We start from the raw sequence: 18,594 nt of genomic DNA on the forward strand, positions 1-18,594 counted from the left end.
GTTGAAGTCACCAACAATCAGAATGTTATGTGCAGGGGTTGCCAAATTCGAGATAAACTCACCAAATTCATCTAAAAATTCAGAATATGGGCCTGGGGGCTTATACAGTATAAGGTGAAAAAAGATTATTGTTGATTTTTATTCTTTTCTTCTGACCTTGGCTATACATACTATCCTGGGCAGAACAGAGAGTCAGATGTTCAAATGAATTACATTTTAGACCCCCAACAGCCAGTAAACTAAACCCAGATTTAGAAATTACAGCAACACCCCTGTGACTAAATGTGTACACCGGTGGGCAGGCTTCATTTAAGGGAGGACAGCAGTAGGTTTAAGCCAGGTTTCACATAAACCAATCATATCTAAGTAGTGTTCCATAATTAGATCATTAATCAACAATGATTTTGAGGACAGTGACCTTATGTTAAGGAGACCCAGACTAAGGGCCTCAATAGGGTTGACAACTGGACTGTTGGGATTTGGGGGTGGTTCCAGAGTAGTATATATAAGATGCCTAAAATTAAGTTTAGGTTTAAGACATTCCACGCGGGCTGTGGGTAGCTGACGCAAAATATTTGATGCTGCAGGAACAACCAGTGGGGCATCCTCTAAGCTCTTTATGGACACGTGTGAGGAGACACGCCACAGTCTCAACTTCATGAATTTCCCTCTCTGCCACATAAACTGCACTATTTCCATAGTGGATTTTCTGCAGTAATTTCGCCACTAATCTAATAGATCCTATGTCCACATTAGTCAAAAGCCATGCAAATTATCTAATCACCTGCTCTGTGGCCTGCTGTAGAGTCCTAATGTTACCCTCCCTGCAGAGCTCTATCTATATTTGCAGATAAGATGGCGGCACCTTCCCCGTTAGAGAAAGACCATCTGGCATCAGCAAGCCACAGCGACCCCAAAAAGAAGGCCAGCTATCAATGAAACTAAAGCCTTGCTGTCTACAAAACTGCGGGAGCCACCTATTCAAAGATATCAGCCTGCTAAACGCCTCATCCGTACCTTGGGAGGAGAGGGGACCAGAGACTATTAACTGATACTGAAACATCTTTCTGGTGAGGTCACAAGTCCTCTCTATGTCCATTTTTGTGATCTCTGAGTGTCTCATACTAATATCGCTGGCGCCAACGTGAATAGCTATGTGTGAGCGAGGTACCACAAATGGGCACCAAGCCCTACGTGACCTCTTCCACCTAACAGTCTGAAAGCCATCATCTGAAAGCTGACATTTCTAAGCTAATGCTAATGGATGTGCTAGCTGGCCCGACACTAAGCTTATCTGGAGTGCCCATAAATCTAACTCCACTGAGCTAAGAAGCTGCTCTAACTTATCACCCATTCTGTCAGCATTGTGCAAGATTAATGTAGAGAGTAATGTAATGTAATGTAATTTGTGCACCAAAAAATCCAGGCTAGCCAAGCTAACCACTAAAGAAAACACTAACCACTCCTAAGATTCACACAGGAGAAAATAATGAGCTAAAAATCGCAGTGGTTGCAATTTAAAAACTAACAAATGTTAGACAGGTACCAGAAATAATAAGAGAAATAATTACAATTTTATATTAGTTAGAAGAGCGTAGTTCAAGCCAGCAGTGTCCGGGAGAAAGTTGCCATATCAGTGTTGCCAGATCAACAAGTGTTCAGTAACTCATCAGTAGCTCATCCCACCCTTCCCTATCCTCAGCCAAGTCCTGTAACAATTCCTGGGGGATGCTGAGGCATTCCCAAGCCAGCTGGGAAAGATAATCCCTCCAGCATGTCTTGGGTCTTCCCCTGGGCCTACTTCCAGTTGGATGTGCCTGAAAGCCTCCTTAGGGAGATCACCGGGGGCATTGTCATCAGATGCCTGAAACACCTCAGCTGGCTCCTTTCAAAGAAGCAGCTCTACTCTGAGTCCCTCCTGGATAGTCAAGCTTGTCACCCTGTCCAGGAGTGTAAACCCAGATACCCAACGGAGGACTATCATTTCCACCACTTGTATCTGTGACCTTATTCTTTTGGTCATTACCCAAAGTTCATGACCATAGGTGAGGATAGGAATGTAATTCGACTGGTAAAATCGACTGTCTATTGATTTCACACTCAAACTTACCACCACTCATGAACAAAACCACTGAAATACTTAAACTCCTCCACATGGGGCAGTAAGAAAGGTACACTCAAATCCAACAAAAGGATGCGTTTGATTTGTCCGCATTAGTAACGCCATTCTGCATCAGTTTGGAGTCAATGGGTCACATGACATGGAATACTGGAAAAAAGGGTGATTTTTCAATGTTAAAAATTCACATAAAACAGAGTGAACTAAAACCCAGTAAAAACAAGTGTTGTAATACTATTCTACGTTGATTCTCAGTCAGAGGAACATATTATGAAAGCTATAGAAAAAATATAAATTGTCCATCCATCCATTTTCTACACCTGCTTACTCTAATTAAGGGTCACGGGGGGGGGGATGGAGCCTATCCCAGCAGTCATGGGGTGTGAGATGGAGTACACTTATTAGTGTGCCTTAATTGAGAGAGTGGTGTCAACTCAAAACATGGCACCATTTTGGTTCTAACTGCGCTGAACTACTGAATGAACCTTTAATGTTTGTGCACCGCAAAAACTATTAAAATATGATGGCAGATGAAGCAGTGAAAACAGAAAAGTGTCAAATCACAGCCTTTTGTGTCTGATTTAACAGGTGCACATCCAGGATGCGGGTTAGGGTTGCAATGTCCCATCGCAATGTGGACAGGACATTTTATCTGATGTGAGTGAAAATCTGTTGTATAAAATCCATTATACACAGTGTTTATTACACTGGTCCCTCGCTATAACGCGGTTCACCTCTCGCGGCCTCGCAGTTTCGCGGATTTTTTTAGTCCAATTTCGCATGCTTTTTTTTTTTTTTACAGCGCATTGTGTTCTGCATCCTCATCAAGCAGGCCGGTCGCAGCACCGTGAAGGCAGAGCACGCGCATTGTGTTCTGCGTGTCTATTTATAAGAATCTTCTCACCCAGAAGGAAAAAAAGAGCACCAACAACTACCCATAACTGTGTTCTTCACTCGGAAAAAGACACCTGCACCGAAGTGTCACTCAGTGGAAAAAGATGCAACAGCGGATTGGCGCCAGGACAAAGAGGCGCGGTCAGAGAAACTGTGAAATACTGGTCAGTCACTATTAATTTCTTATGTGTCCAACCTCGTAAGTTGATCATTAAAATTAAATTCGTTAGTTCTAAAAGCCATCATAATTATATATAGGAAAACGTTCTATTTTTATTTCTCAAACAAATGTTTGGGCCTGAAAACAGGTTGGTCTTATTTTTCTACTAAGGTTTGAACTTTGAAAGTGTTTACACACGAGAGAAAAGTGAGAAAATGTTCATGCCTGTTTGAGAAAAGTGTATAAAGTGTGTAGTTAGGGGTTTTACAGCATTAAAACGTCTATAATAATTGTAAAAAAATAACACTGACTACTTTGCGGATTTCACCTATTGCAGGCTATTTTTAGAACGTAACTCCCACGATAAACAAGGGACCACTGTATAGAGGGTTTTCAATCACGTGACCGATTTGCTGCAGGACAGGTGCTATCTCCATTCTGGATTACAAGGAGGCTGGTGCGTGACAGAAAAATGGAGAGAATGTACGGTTATTACGATGCTTTAAATCCTCGAGATAAAGCTATTTATCGTGATAGATGTGTAGCAGTTGGTTCAGTGGATCTGTATCTTATACCAGATAGTGAATTTAGTGGTGATGTAACAAACTGACCGACAGTGTCGCACTGCGATATTGTGAACTAGGAAGCTGCCGGCCTCCTGCAGAGCATCACAGCGGAGCTCTGAAAGCGGAGGTCGTCTTGAAGTCCTGAGCGATTTCTCTCACCAGGCACTAGAAGGGCAGCTTGCAGATCAGCAGCTCGGTGCTCGAGGACCACAATATAAATAAGCATCCGTATTGGAAGCGTTCTTGTGTTATCCACGGCGGTATTTTTATGTATTCTTATATAATTTTATTGCCGAATAAAATGAAATAAAATTCTGGGAACAGTGGATTTCTGGTAGCGGCGGATCTCTCTCAGTGCCACGGTGCAGTGAGGCTTCTTCACACCAGTGTTGAAGCTTCTGCAATTGTTCGCCAAATGCACGTAGCGTATCACAGCGGCCACCGCGTCGTAATCCAGAATGGCCGTGGGACACAAAATGACGTGACCGATACGTCACATGAAAACCCTCTATATGGAAAACAATACAAAAACTTTGACTTTTTTTTGTCCGGTGACTGCGAATATCTGGGTTATACGATGAAGATTTAGGTGAGTTTTACTGTACATGGGACTGAACAATAAATTTACCACGCAAAGCTTTGAAGATGATGTCGGCTTCCATCCCACACGGCTGACTTTATTTTCCCAAATGCTTCTTCCGTTCAGATGTGAAGGGAATCTGTACATAAGGAAAGCAGCTGGTGCAACACAGAAGTAGCTGCTGAAAACAAGGAAAAAGACTAACGTTTCGATGTGTACATCTGTACATCTTGAAGCCCTTGCTGTGTCTATTTGTGCATCCAAATGTACAAAAGCCTGGCATTTTCAGAGAATAAATAAATAAAATAGCTGGATTTACATCTTCTTCTTCTTCTTTGTCTTTCGGCTGTTCCCGTTAGGGCTCGCTACAGCAGATCAATCGTTTCCATCTCACCCTGTCCTCTGTATCTTCCTCTGTCACACCAACCACCTGCATGTCCTCTCTCAGCACATCCATGAACCTCCTCTTTGGTCTCCCTCTTCTCCTCCTGCCTGGTGGCTCCATCCTCAGCATCCTTCTCCCTATATACCCTGGGTCCCTCCTCTGCACATGTCCAAACCATCTCAATCTCGCCTCTCTGACTTTGTCTCCAAACCATCCCACCTGAGCTGTCCCTCTGATATGTTCATTCCTAATCTTGTCCATTCTTGTCACTCCCAAAGAGAATCTCAACATCTTCAGCTCTGCCACCTCCAGCTCTGCCTCCTGTCTTTTTGTTAGTGCCACTGTCTCTAAACCATACAACATAGCTGGTCTCACTACTGTTTTGTAAACTTTCCCCTTCACTCTTGCTGATATTCTTCGGTCACAAATCACTCCTGCCACCTTTCTCCACCTACTCCACCCTGCCTGCACTCTCTTCTTCACCTCTCTACCACACTCTCCATTACTTTGAACAGTTGACTCCAAATATTTAAACTCATCTACTTTCACCACTTCTACTCCTTGTAACTGCACTATTCCACTGGGCTCCCTCTCATTCACACACATGTACTCAGTCTTTCTTCTACTGACTTTCATTCCCCCTTCTCTCAAAAGCATATCTCCACTTCTCCAGACTACACTCAACTTGCTCTCTACTCTCACTACAGATCACAATGTCATCTGCAAACATCATAGTCCATGGGGACTCCTGTCTGATCTCATCTGTCAACCTGTCCATCACCACTGCAAACAAGAAAGGACTCAGAGCTGATCCTTGGTGTAATCCCACCTCCACCTTGAATGAGTCTGTCATTCTGACTGCACATCTCACCGCTGTCACACTATTCTTGTACATGTCCTGCACTACCCTAACATACTTCTCTGCCACTCCAGACTTCCTCATACAATGCCACAAATCTTGTCTTGGCACCCTATCATAAGCTTTTTCTAAGTCCACAAACACACAATGTAACTCTTTCTGTCTTTCTCTGTACTTTTCCAACAGTATTCTCAGAGCAAACGTTGCATCTGTAGTGCTCTTTCTCGGCATGAAACCATATTGCTGCTCACAGATCTTCACCTGTTTTCTAAGCCTAGCTTCTACTACTCTTTCCCATAACTTCATGCTGTGGCTGATCAGCTTTATGCCTCTGTAGTTACTGCAGCTCTGCACATCACCCTTGTTCTTGAAAATAGGAACCAGCACACTTCGTCTCCACTCCTCAGGCATCCTCTCACTTTCCAAGATTTTATTAAACAACCTGGTTAGAAACTCTACTGCCATCTCTCCTAGACATTTTCATGCCTCCACTGGAATGTCATCTGGACCAACTGCCTTTCCACTCTTCATCCTCTTCATAGCAGCCCTCACTTCTTCCTTGCTAATCTCTTTTACTTCCTGATTTACTCTCACCACATCATCCAGCCTTTTCTCCCTCATTTTCTTTATTCATCAACTCTTCAAAATATTCCCTCCACCTTCTCAGCACACACTCCTCACTTGTCAGCACATTACCATGTGCATCTTTTACCACCCTAACCTGCTGCACATCCTTTCCAGCTCTGTCCCTTTGTCTGGCCAATCAGTACAAGTCCTTTTCTCCTTCCTTACTATTCAACTTCTTGTACAGCTCGCAATATGCCTTTTCCTTTGCTTTTGACACTTCTCTTTTCGCCTTACGCCGCATCTCCTTGTACTCCTGTCTACTTTCTTCATCTCTCTGACTATCCCAAAACTTTTTCGCCAACCTCTTTCTCCTTATGCTTTCCTGGACCTCTTCATTCCACCACCAAGTCTCCTTGTCTTCCTTCCACTGTCCAGATGTCATACCCAGTACTGTCCTAGCTGTCTCCCTCACCACATCTGCAGTACTTTTCCAGTTGTCCAAAACTGCTTCCCCTCCAACTAGTGCTTCTCTCACCTGCTCGCTAAATTTCGCACAACTAAATAGCTGGATTTACATGCAGACAGATTAACAGCAAACACTATTTTGGAACCAAGATGGCATTAGATGTCACGTGACCGGTTTTCGAACTCGCCACGTCACCGCACGCTAAGTACACCAGTCTATCACAGGGCAAAATAAAATCCTCTTTTAAAACACTTTGGCAAAAGAAATAAATGATACATTTATACTCAAAATAGGTGCGCTCCGTAAAATAAATAGTTAGCAAGATGATATGGAGACTAACATTGGTTTTGTGTTGTCGAACCCGTAACTTACTGATGATTCCTAAATCAAACTGGTACTTCCAGGGAGACGTCCACACTAAAACTAACTTCACTAAGGCCGCGAACTTTTGCACCACACTCTCACGAGCGCCACTAGCTTAGCTTTTGGAAAGCTAAAAATGGACGCTCTCGTTATGGCCGAACAACTTTCCAGTTTCTCGGTATTCTGTGTTAGTAAGCGCCCGCGGCCGACGTGCTTGATGAATTCCTGCGCAAAAAAGTAGTTCCCAGATAGCCTAATTGTGATATATTCTTGTGAGATAATGAGTATATCTCATCTAAATTAATTCTAAAATTTACCAGTAATAAAATTAGAACGATAACTGAAGTTTTAAGAGTGAGAAACTTAAAGTTTATGATCAACTTCACCTGTTATTGCTCAAGCACATTGTAAACACTGACACGATGGGAGTTTGATGCGGAAGAGTTCAGGAAGATACGATTGGAATGTTTTGATTACCATTTACAGTTGGCGATGAAAGACTTAGGTGTTAACTTCGTGTTAAAGTCAGAACACTAAGCTGCACTGAAAGAGATCTATTTGGGAAGTGTTGTTGCTCCAGCGAGAGCGGCACGCTGAGCAGAGTGGTGAAAGTAGTCCGGCGAGCTCAATCTGGAATTGTGGGCGCGAGTAGAGGTGGGTAGATCGATCCTAATATCGATACCAACGCTGGTATTGATATTGAATGATCCTTGTGTAAAAAGATCGATATTCAAGCTTTGGCCAAGTGGTTAATGTGCTTGGTTTCAGTTCGGAAGGTTCTGGGTTCAAATCCCACCCTTGCCACATTTCTCCATGTAATGTGGAGTTGCATCAGGAAGGGCATCCGGTGTAAAACCTGTGCCAAATCAACATGCAGATCCTCCTTGGATTTGCTGTGGCGACCCCGAGTGCAAACAAGGGAGCAGCCGAAGGGACTTACTATTCAAGCTTTTTTTTTTTTCCTCTCTCACACGCACTGACTGCTGCGCACGCAGATTCATCAAAGTCTACTCTCTGTAAGAGCAGCGCTGCGCTGTCACACAACACAGACCAGTGCACTGTTGTATTGTGGTTTGTCAGCCCTCTATCAGGAGATTTTAAGTTGTGTTGAGTGGTATTTTTTTTAAAACAAAAATGTTGATTGTGATAAAGTATTTTGTTGTCACATACAATGTTTGGTGAAATTCTATCCTAGGTCTTTTGGATCCTTTGATCTATGAAGCTTAAATATGAAAAAGTATCGGTATCGATCGATGTCAGCGATACTGGGCCTGTATTTACTTAGTATCGTATCAATACCAAAATTCCCAGTATCGCCCACCTCTAGGCGCGAGCTATCCCACAATTCCAAAATAGCAGAGATGTCGGTCCAATGAGCGCGGCGCTCTGAGCAGGGTGCTTCTGCACCTGTACTGTTAAATAACTTCAGAACCGCATCCTGCTGTATGATGTCACTCTTTAGCTGCGTAAGTATTCTTCTTCTTCTTCTTCTTCTGCTTCTTCTGCAGCTGCTGCTGCTGTTGTCTGTCACGGCGGTAATGTGTGCGTGGCAGTGAGAGGAGGCGTTCCGCACATTGTTTGCGCACACTCAAACTTTTAGGTCCGCTGTTGTTCCTCCTTCAGCTTCTGAGCGCTTTACGTGAAACCAGCGAAGAGGTTTCTAAAGTCCGGAGGTCTGTCTGGTTGATTTGAAAGCGGAACTTTGCGGTTTAAGGGCTGGATGCCTGTTTTAATTTGCGTCAGTCCTACTGAGCCGCTAACAGGTGTTGTGGACAGAGAACATGTCCAATGGCAAAGACGCAAATGGTGCCGACAAGTGAGTATCTGCAACTCAGCTTTAGCGCAATAAAACTTTCTTTGCGCACTTATTTTGGGAGTTTTTTTTGTGAGAGAGTTTGTGTATTTTCACTTCCTGAAAACAAAACAAAAACCAAAACTATTACACCTGCACCAGAGCAGTAAGATCATAAACTGTTTCCCCTCTCTGGTTATTAAAGTTAGTAATAGTTCTAATCTTAATGTTCCTACGGAGTTTCCTTGTCAGATGCCTTGGTGAAGCTGTCACAAAGAAACAGCAGCAGGAAGGAAAATGTCACTAAATCAGTTATTGCGTTGTTTTGCACGTAGGTTTATTTTTTTCTGGTAGCAATCACCAGCTTTTTACCTGTTTGTCTGTGAACAGCCTGGAGCCCACAATGTTTCATCTATCATTATAGACAAGAACTGATTCAGTTTTCAGTGTCATTGATCAAAGTCAGCAAAAAAAAAAATCATGGAAAATTGGAAAAATTCTTATTCTTTAACATTGAACAGTTTTTCAAAAATTCATAACTGCCAAAAAAGACTATTTCTTTCATATTTGAGAGCATTATGTAGGATGGTATCCTTTAACGACTGACAAAGTCTGATCTAGATTACAGATTTTGTTGACATTTAAATATAACATTGGAAACCCCATTTAATGTATATTTTACGTTATATCTTAAACGTGCCTCGATCATTTTCATATTTGAAACTGAGGTGGAAAATGGCACTCGCTCTCGCATGACAAAATTTGGTCCGTATCTGATCCAGATTGCAGATTTAGCAGATATTTGAGTTTAATGTTTCTGTGTAGGCTCTCAGTTGTCCAGGTGGTTTCCATAGTAGAGAAGTTGAATCTTCGACTGGACTGGGTTGCTTGACGCGAGGACGTTTCACTTCAAATCGCAGAAGCTTCCTCAGCTAAAATTCTTGCTCTGGTGGTCTGACTTCTGTCTTGACTCTTGTAGAGAAGAATAATCGAGAAGTCACAAAAGCTGGAGTTTTAAACCTAACCAGTCCCCTCCTACCGAGAGGCAGACTGCTATAGGCTAGTGACTAAACAATAGCTCTAATTAGCACCCTCCTAATGACAGGGCAGCTGTCCCTCTCCTGATGGTTCCATTAACGACTCTGCTGATGATGTGAATGACTCATTACCAAGAACAAAAGACTGAAACTGCTTTGACCTGAGTACCCCATTGTAAACAGGGGATAAAGCGTGTCTCAGACCCCCTCCCTGGTTAAGGCTGGGTTTCAAACGTTTCACAAAGAATGCCTCCTTGATCCCTCTCTCAAACCATTTCTTCTCTCTGGCTAATATTTTAACTTCCTTGTCCTCAAACATGTGGTTAGTGTCTTTAAGGTGGAGATGAACTGTAGACTGAGGTCCACTGGCGCCGGCTCTGCGGTGCTGGTATAGCTTTTTGTGTAAAGGTTGCTTTGTCTCACCTATGTAGTGTTTGTTACAGTTTTCCTGACATCTGATAGAATACACTACATTGCTCTGTTTGTAACTAGGGATCCTGTCCTTAGGGTGAACTAATTTCTGTCTCAAGGTGTTAACCGGTTTAAAGTAAACTGGGATTTTGTGCTGTCTGAAGATCCTCTGTAGTTTTTCCCCTACTCCTGCTAAATAAGGGAGAGACACTCCTCTTCTTCTTGTCTCTGTCTCCTGTCTATCTGGTCTCTTTTGTTCTCTGGGACTTCTGCACTTTGTCCAGGGACCATCGTGGGTACCCACATATTGTGAGGGCTTTCCGGACAAGTTGTTGTTCTTTAGCCCTTCCCTCTGCAGTTGTGGGCACCTGTAGGGCTCTGTGTTGAAGTGTCCTGATCACCCCGAGCTTGTGTTCAAGGGGGTGGTTTGAGCCAAAGAGCAGATATTGGTCAGTGTGAGTTGGTTTTCTGTAAACCCCTGTCTGGAGCTGCCTATTCTCTCCAATCGTAACATCACAGTCCAAGAAGGCTAAATGGTTGTTTCTGGCATCCTCACGTGTGAACTTGATATTGGCATCCACCGAGTTGATGTGTTCTGTAAAGTCCTCAACTTCCTGTTGCTTGATTTTAACCCATGTGTCATCAACATATCTGAACCAGTGACTCTTAGAGATGCCCGTGAAAGACGTCAAGGCTGTCTTCTCCACTCGCTCCATGTACAGATTGGCCACAGTGGGGGATACCGGAGACCCCATCGCACAACCATGAATCTGCCTGTAGTAATTCCCCCTAAACAGGAAATACGTGGTGTTACGACAGATCTCCAAGAGTTGGCAGATGTGGTCTGGTGTGAGTTTGGTCCTGCAGAGTAGAGTCAGACATTATTCACATTTTCTACATTAAAGTCAAAGTAATGGGGAAGCTTCCATCCGCATCCAGTGCTGGCTTCATTCAGGTGAGCGGGAGCTGTTTCTTATGGCAATATTTCTGTATTTGTACACTCAGGTTAGCCAATTGTACACTACAATTGTTCCACGCAGTTTGCAAATCAGAAATATTCCAGAATATGACCTGGACCATATCTGGATGCTACTACAACCCCTGGCAAAAATTATGGAATCACCGGCCTCGGAGGATGTTTATTCAGTTGTTTAATTTTGTAGAAAAAAAGCAGATCACAGACATGACACAAAACTAAAGTCATTTCAAATGGCAACTTTCTGGCTTTAAGAAACACTATAAGAAATCAAGAAAAAAAAATTGTGGCAGTCAGTAACGGTTACTTTTTTAGCCCAAGCAGAGGGAAAAAAAATATGGACTCACTCGATTCTGAGGAATAAATTATGGAATCACCCTGTAAATTTTCATCCCCAAAACTAACACCTGCATCAAGTCAGATCTGCTCGTTAGTCTGCATCTAAAAAGGAGTGATCACACCTTGGAGAGCTGTTGCATCAAGTGGACTGACATGAATCATGGCTCCAACACGAGAGATGTCAAAAAAATTGTGGCAGTCAGTAACGGTTACTTTTTTAGACCAAGCAGAGGGAAAAAATATGGAATCACTCAATTCTGAGGAAAAAAATTATGGAATCCTGAAAAACAAATGAATGCTCCAACACATCACTAGTATTTTGTTGCACCACCTCTGGCTTTTATAACAGCTTGCAGTCTCTGAGACATGGACTTAATGAGTGACAAACAGTACTCTTCATCATCTGGCTCCAACTTTCTCTGATTGCTGTTGCCAGATCAGCTTTGCAGGTTGGAGCCTTGTCATGGACCATTTTCTTCAACTTCCACCAAAGATTTTCAATTGGATTAAGATCCGGACTATTTGCAGGCCATGACATTGACCCTATGTGTCTTTTTGCAAGGAATGTTTTCACAGGTTTTGCTCTATGGCAAGATGCGTTATCATCTTGAAAAATGATTTCATCATCCCCAAACATCCTTTCAATTGATGGGATAAGAAAAGTGTCCAAAATATCAACGTAAACTTGTGCACTTATTGATGATGTAATGACAGCCAGCTTCCCAGTGCCTTTACCTGACATGCAGCCCCATATCATCAATGACTGTGGAAATTTACATGTTTTCTTCAGGCAGTCATCTTTATAAATCTCATTGGAACGGCACCAAACAAAAGTTCCAGCATCATCACCTTGCCCAATGCAGATTCGAGATTCATCACTGAATATGACTTTCATCCAGTCATCCACAGTCCACGATTGCTTTTCCTTACCCCATTGTAACCTTGTTTTTTTCTGTTTAGGTGTTAATGATGGCTTTCGTTTAGCTTTTCTGTATGTAAATTTCATTTCCTTTAGGCGGTTTCTTACAGTTCGGTCACAGACGTTGACTCCAGTTTCCTCCCATTCGTTCCTCATTTGTTTTGTTGTGCATTTTCGATTTTTGAGACATATTGCTTTAAGTTTTCTGTCTTGACGCTTTGATGTCTTCCATGGTCTACCAGTATGTTTGCCTTTAACAACCTTCCCATGTTGTTTGTATTTGGTTCAGAGTTTAGACACAGCTGACTGTGAACAACCAACATCTTTTGCAACATTGCGTGATGATTTACCCTCTTTTAAGAGTTTGATAATCCTCTCCTTTGTTTCAATTGACATCTCTCGTGTTGGAGCCATGATTCATGTCAGTCCACTTGATGCAACAGCTCTCCAAGGTGTGATCACTCCTTTTTAGATGCAGACTAACGAGCAGATCTGATTTGATGCAGGTGTTAGTTTTGGGGATGAAAATTTACAGGATGATTCCATAATTTATTCTTCAGAATTGAGTGAGTCCATATTTTTTTCCCTCTGCTTGGTCTAAAAAAGTAACCATTACTGACTGCCACAATTTTTTTTCTTGATTTCTTATAGTATTTCTTAAAGCCAGAAAGTTGCCATTTGAAATGTCTTTAGTTTTGTGTCATGTCTGTGATCTGCTTTTTTTCTACAAAATTAAACAACTGAATGAACATCCTCCGAGGCCGGTGATTCCATAATTATTGCCAGGGGTTGTAGTATTGTTCAAGTTTGCCAACTTTTTGTGGATTTCACAAAAAATAAACCCTAACTTTATTTTAGATAAAGTAATTTGTAAGGTTGCTACAGGTAGCTGAGACACCAGAAGTGTGCCTTGCACTTCCAGAAATGGTGATCATATTTGGGAGAGCAAAATAAAAAATCATTTTTTTCCAGTTAGACATTAGTAACAACATGTCAGTGTAGAGAATTCCACATGGAATTCTCCCATGCTTACAAGCTGCCCTGCAGAACCAGTAATTTTAATGTAAATTTTGCTCGACATGCTTATTATCCTTAACGTATTTGTGTTTTTGACAATACATTTTTAGAAAAAGATTTGACCAGTACTTGAGCACATTGAATTCCCAGTAAAGCTATTATAAGCATTAGTATAATAATGGTTTGGTGCTTTTTTTATTGCCTGACAACAGATCTACCTGTCTCTTTCAACGGATACAAACTGCAAATTAAAACTCATTTTAAGACTAAATGAGGAACACATACAGTTGTAAAACATCTTAATTGGCTTCTGAGAAAGGAGGGCCTGCTTTCTCCAGTAGGGCAAACTCTTCAGTTGGGACACTTGAAGCCTGCAGGCCTTCTGTTTCTAGTGTGGTACAGCTAGTCATTGTTCTTAGCAACATCTACCAGGTTAACCAATATTAGCAGCATAAGCTGGTAAACAACACATTACTCAATATTTCACACATAAAAATACCATAGCAACATGTCGCGAGACTAGTAGAACAGTACTGTGTGCCAAAAACAGTAAAAACTACAGCTTTAACTCCTGTTGATGCTCAGAACAGCCATCTTGGATTGTGAACTTGGGGTATGTTGGAGCAAGTTGGAATTCCAACTTCAGGGGACATAACTGGGAAATTCTGACGAATGGAATGCACCAACATACTACTACCGTTGTCATGAATATGTATTTGATTCTGTTGTAGCAGATGGTGAAGGGATTAGAGGTAATGTAACAATTACAATGTTTGGAAGTAAGATGGGGCAATAAACCCTTGACCTAACCTAGTTGTACTGACAGAATACTAGATCTTGTCTGTTAGTATGCCTTGAACCACATATCTACATTAGCCCCTCCCTCCAGAGTGCAGAGAACAGTCACCGTGTATTTGCAATAGATTTATTCATGTTTCTAAATGTGCTTGTGTCAGCTCCTCACAGATGAGCCTGCAAGAGAGCCTAGATGAGTGTATGCAGGCATTGGATCTCTTCCTAAACAACCACTTCAGTAAGAGCCTGGAGTTGCTGCAGCCAAGGTGACTTGTTTTGGACTCTGCAAGGTTTCAAATGGGTTTTAAAGTTCTGGTACACTGTAGTGTTTTGTCACTCGTGTGACACAGTGAGTTATGTGGTGAATTCTGCTGTCAGCCAATGATGAAATTGTGGCTCTGAAAGGCTGGAGTCCTCCAGGATATGAAGTGTTTGCTGAAGCTGACGCCCAAGGTCTAACTGACTCAACAGTCAACAGAATGGTGGCCCTGCAAAATAAACACCACATATGACACATGAATTGGAAGAATAAAGAAGAAAAGATATGCTGGGGGGTTTTTTAATACTGTTTGCATTAATTACTGTATGATCTTGCAACTTCCTTCTTCCCAATGTAGAGTGAATCAGAGCATGTACCATGCTCTTATCTATGCCACGGTGCTGGAAATGCAGGCCATGATGACTTTCCAACATGATGACATCACCTTTGCAGGAAACACCATGAAGAATGCCCAAGATGTCTGTCAGAGGTCAGGAGGTCGCAGTGTGAACCTGTTGCAGATTGCACACCTAAACTATTAATCACTGCTAATTTCATAATTTTAAAGGAACAACAGCAGATATCACATTGTGATTCCCTTTTAAGTTTTGTCTTTAGGATTTTAGTGCTGATATTTGTCATGATTTTAAGACATTTTAACACCAAGTCCTCAACATCGAAAGATTAACAAATGCATGTTGCTAAAAATGTTTTTAAATTATCACTGAATGTTGAGTCTGATGCATTTGTGCCATTTTATACCATTTAGAAGTACAGTTGTGTTGCTAAAATGACCGCTTTAATTTTATATTCAAAGTTGTTGCAGACTTTTCCTCCAATGCCAGTGCACTCATTTGGAATAAGAGGCATATTGGTGCATTTTCATGGCAACCACTGAATATATGACCGACTGTACTATGTGAATTGTTGTGCAGCAGATGGTGTTCAGGAACATGCTTCCATCAATGATGGAAAACATGTGGTGATCTTAGGGCCCCATCACACATAACACGATTTCAGTCGACTAGCGCATGAAGTAGGAATTGCATTCCAATTGTGAAAAATCTGTGCTGCCACCAACACCTCATACAACCCCAATTCCAATGAAGTTAGGACGTTGTATAAAATGTAAATAAAAACAGATTTGCAAATCCTCAATTGAATACATCAATCCATCAATTGAATACACCACAAAGACAATATTTTGCGCTTCATAATGCGCCACATAATGCGCCACACATTTTCAATGGGCGACATGTCTGGACTGCAGGCAGGCCAGTCTAGTACCTGCAGTCTTTTACTATGAAGACACGCTGTTGTAACACGTGCAGAATGTGGCTTGGCATTGTCTTGCTGAAATAAGCAGGGACGTTCCTGAAAAAGACGTTCCTTGGATGGCAGCATGTGTTGCTCCAAAACCTGGATGTACCTTTCGGCATTGATGGTGCCATCACAGATGTGTAAGTTGCCCATGCCATGGGCACTAACACACGCCCATACCATCACAGATTCTGGCTTTTGAACTCAGCGCTGGTAACAATCTAGATGGTCTTTTTCCTCTTTTGTCCAGAGGACACGGCGTTCATGATTTCCAAAAACAATTTGAAATGTGGACTCATCAGACCACAGCACACTTTTCCACTTTGCGTCTGTCCATTTCAAATGACCTCGGGCCCAGAGAAGGTGGCGACGTTTCTGGATGTTGTTGTTGTTGTTGTATGGCTTTCGCTTTGCATGGTAGAGTTTTAACTTGCACTTGTAGATGTAGCGACGAACTGTGTTAACTGACAATGGTTTTCTGAAGTGTTCCTGAGCCCACGCAGTAAGATCCTTTACACAGTGATGTCCTTTTTTAATGTAGTGCCGCTTGAGGGATCGAAGGTCACGGGTATTCAGTGTTGGTTTTCGGCCTTGCCGCTTACGTGTAGAAAGTTCTCCAGATTCTCTGAATCTTCTGATTATTTTATTGACTGTAGATGTAGGAATCCCTAAATTCCTTGCAATTGAACATTAAGAAACATTGTTCCTAAACTGTTGGACTATTTTTTTTCACGCAGTTGTTCACAAAGTGGTGATCCTCGCCCCATCTTTGCTTGTGAACAGCTGAGCTTTTTGGGGATGCTCCTTTTATACCTGCTCATGACACTCACCTGTTTCCAATTAACCTGTTCACCTGTGGAATGTTCCAAACAGGTGTTCTTCGAGCATTCATCAATTTTCCCAGTCCTTTGTTGCCAGTGTCCCAGCTTTTTTTCAAATGTGTTGCAGGCATCCATTTCAAAATGAGCAAATATTTGCACAAAAACAAAAAAGTCTGTCAATTTGAACATTAAATATCTTGTCTTTGTGGTGTATTCAACTGAATATAGGTTGAAGAGGATTTGGGTTATACAGTGTACACCCATCTCCTTCTTGATTTCAGGCATTTTTCTCCACCTTCTACAGGCCAGTGATGGTAGCGCAGTGGTAAAGTTTCTGGCTGGCAATCAGAGCTTTGTAAATTGCAGATTTGAATCCATCCCGTGGGTGGCATGCATTTTTTTTTCTTTTTTTATGCAGCAGCTGAGTGATGTGGTTACACATACTCCAGCTGCTCGCACTGTGTTCCCGCTGTGACGGTTTCATGCATGCTCATACGCGACAGTGTAGTGCATGCCGATTGTTCACGCCTGCCCGTTAGCTCGATGTTTTCGTGGTTCACTCATATGAGCTGTTCTACCGTGATTCGCCCTGATTTGTACTTACTCGTACTATGTGTGAAGGGGCCTTTACCAACGTAAGTTCTACAGAGTTTTTGCTCGATATTAACTGAAGTGTTGTTTTAGGTTTCGACGCAAATCCACAAATTTGTCCAATAAGTCGGATGGAGAATCTATTACTGAAGGTAATAGGCAGGCACAGGACAGATTAATAACTTATCACATGTTGGTTATATATCCAACTTTCTGTGTGTGTTTGTGTGCTTTTGCAGTGCAGCTCCACGCTGAAGTTTGTTACGCAGAGTGTCAACTCCAAAGAGCTGCTCTCACCTTTCTGCAGGTGCACATAGCTCCTACTACACTTACCAGAAAAATAGAAACAGTTGTCCTGCAGAGTGAAGTGCAAAAACTGAAAGACATTTTGACCAACCAAAAACTTAATCTTACAGTATTTAGGTTTAGCTCAGTTTGAGTGTCGTCTCAATTTTACAATGCAATTGTAAAACTGTTGTACTGTAATAAGTATATTGGGGATTACATCTAGTTAGAAGTGGATGTGCAGCTTCATTGTTGTCAAAACCTACCAAAGACAGCTGGGTGCACTAAACGGCACCTTTGGACCTCACCAACGAACACCTCAATATCTGACTGCAGCTACAAGGCATGAATCAAATAGTTTCCCTCCTTCAATTTCATATTAACAGTGTGCCCATGTTTTTGCTGCTTAAATTTCATTCCGAGAGATTTTATCTGAATAACAGCAGCAACATGGTAGTGTCACAGCAGCGTAAAGATTCTGAGACAACTCTAACGATAAATAATTTTCCAGTTATTCTGTTAATTGGAAAGTTTTATGCTGGTTCTTGTGTTGAACTTGTTCATGCTAAAATTATGTCCATATACCATGTCTACATTAAGAAGCAACACCGTTGGTGAATGTTTGTTATGAATGGTTTGACTCAAAACTATTTGTGGACTCTTTGCCGCTATCTAGTGTTGCTTTTTGCTGCATTGACTTTTGTCATTTCACTGTTGCGACCACACACAAGTACCTTGATCTCCATTTCACAAAAGTTTTTCTTCGCTATCTTGGCCGTTATTATGGTGAGGAACCCAAGCAACACCTTGTTTTTAAACAGATGCTTTGTTTCCATATATAGATAATTGTGAGTGTTTCAGAAGGAAAAATGTTTGTGAACGTGCACAAGCATGTGCTTTAGAATGTGGGACTTATCATCAGCTCTTATTACTTGATGCGCTTATGTCAAGCATGTACATGTTTGATAAATAGGAATTTTATTTATTTCTTTATGTGCTTACACACACACACACAATCTTGTTCACATGACAGAATTTAGAACCTTTCCTATGCCCAGTTTCTTGAATGGGGG

General features: G+C 41.8%; 1 protein-coding gene across 1 annotated transcript in view; it reads left to right on the forward strand.

Moving 5' to 3' along the window:
* Nucleotides 1–8,531: 8,531 nt before the first annotated feature.
* zgc:158403 (tetratricopeptide repeat protein 39A) overlaps nucleotides 8,532–18,594 on the forward strand; it is a 30,425-nt gene continuing 20,362 nt past the window's right edge. Inside the window, exons 1-5 of the mRNA XM_034190133.1 lie at nucleotides 8,532–8,775; nucleotides 14,407–14,511; nucleotides 14,863–14,994; nucleotides 17,330–17,388; nucleotides 17,476–17,543. Of these exons, the coding sequence (XP_034046024.1) occupies nucleotides 8,741–8,775; nucleotides 14,407–14,511; nucleotides 14,863–14,994; nucleotides 17,330–17,388; nucleotides 17,476–17,543 (399 nt within the window). The 5' untranslated portion in view covers nucleotides 8,532–8,740. The remainder of the gene's footprint in view (nucleotides 8,776–14,406; nucleotides 14,512–14,862; nucleotides 14,995–17,329; nucleotides 17,389–17,475; nucleotides 17,544–18,594) is intronic.

The sequence above is a fragment of the Thalassophryne amazonica genome, chromosome 16, assembly GCF_902500255.1.
Source record: "Thalassophryne amazonica chromosome 16, fThaAma1.1, whole genome shotgun sequence".
NCBI classification, from domain to species: domain Eukaryota; kingdom Metazoa; phylum Chordata; class Actinopteri; order Batrachoidiformes; family Batrachoididae; genus Thalassophryne; species Thalassophryne amazonica.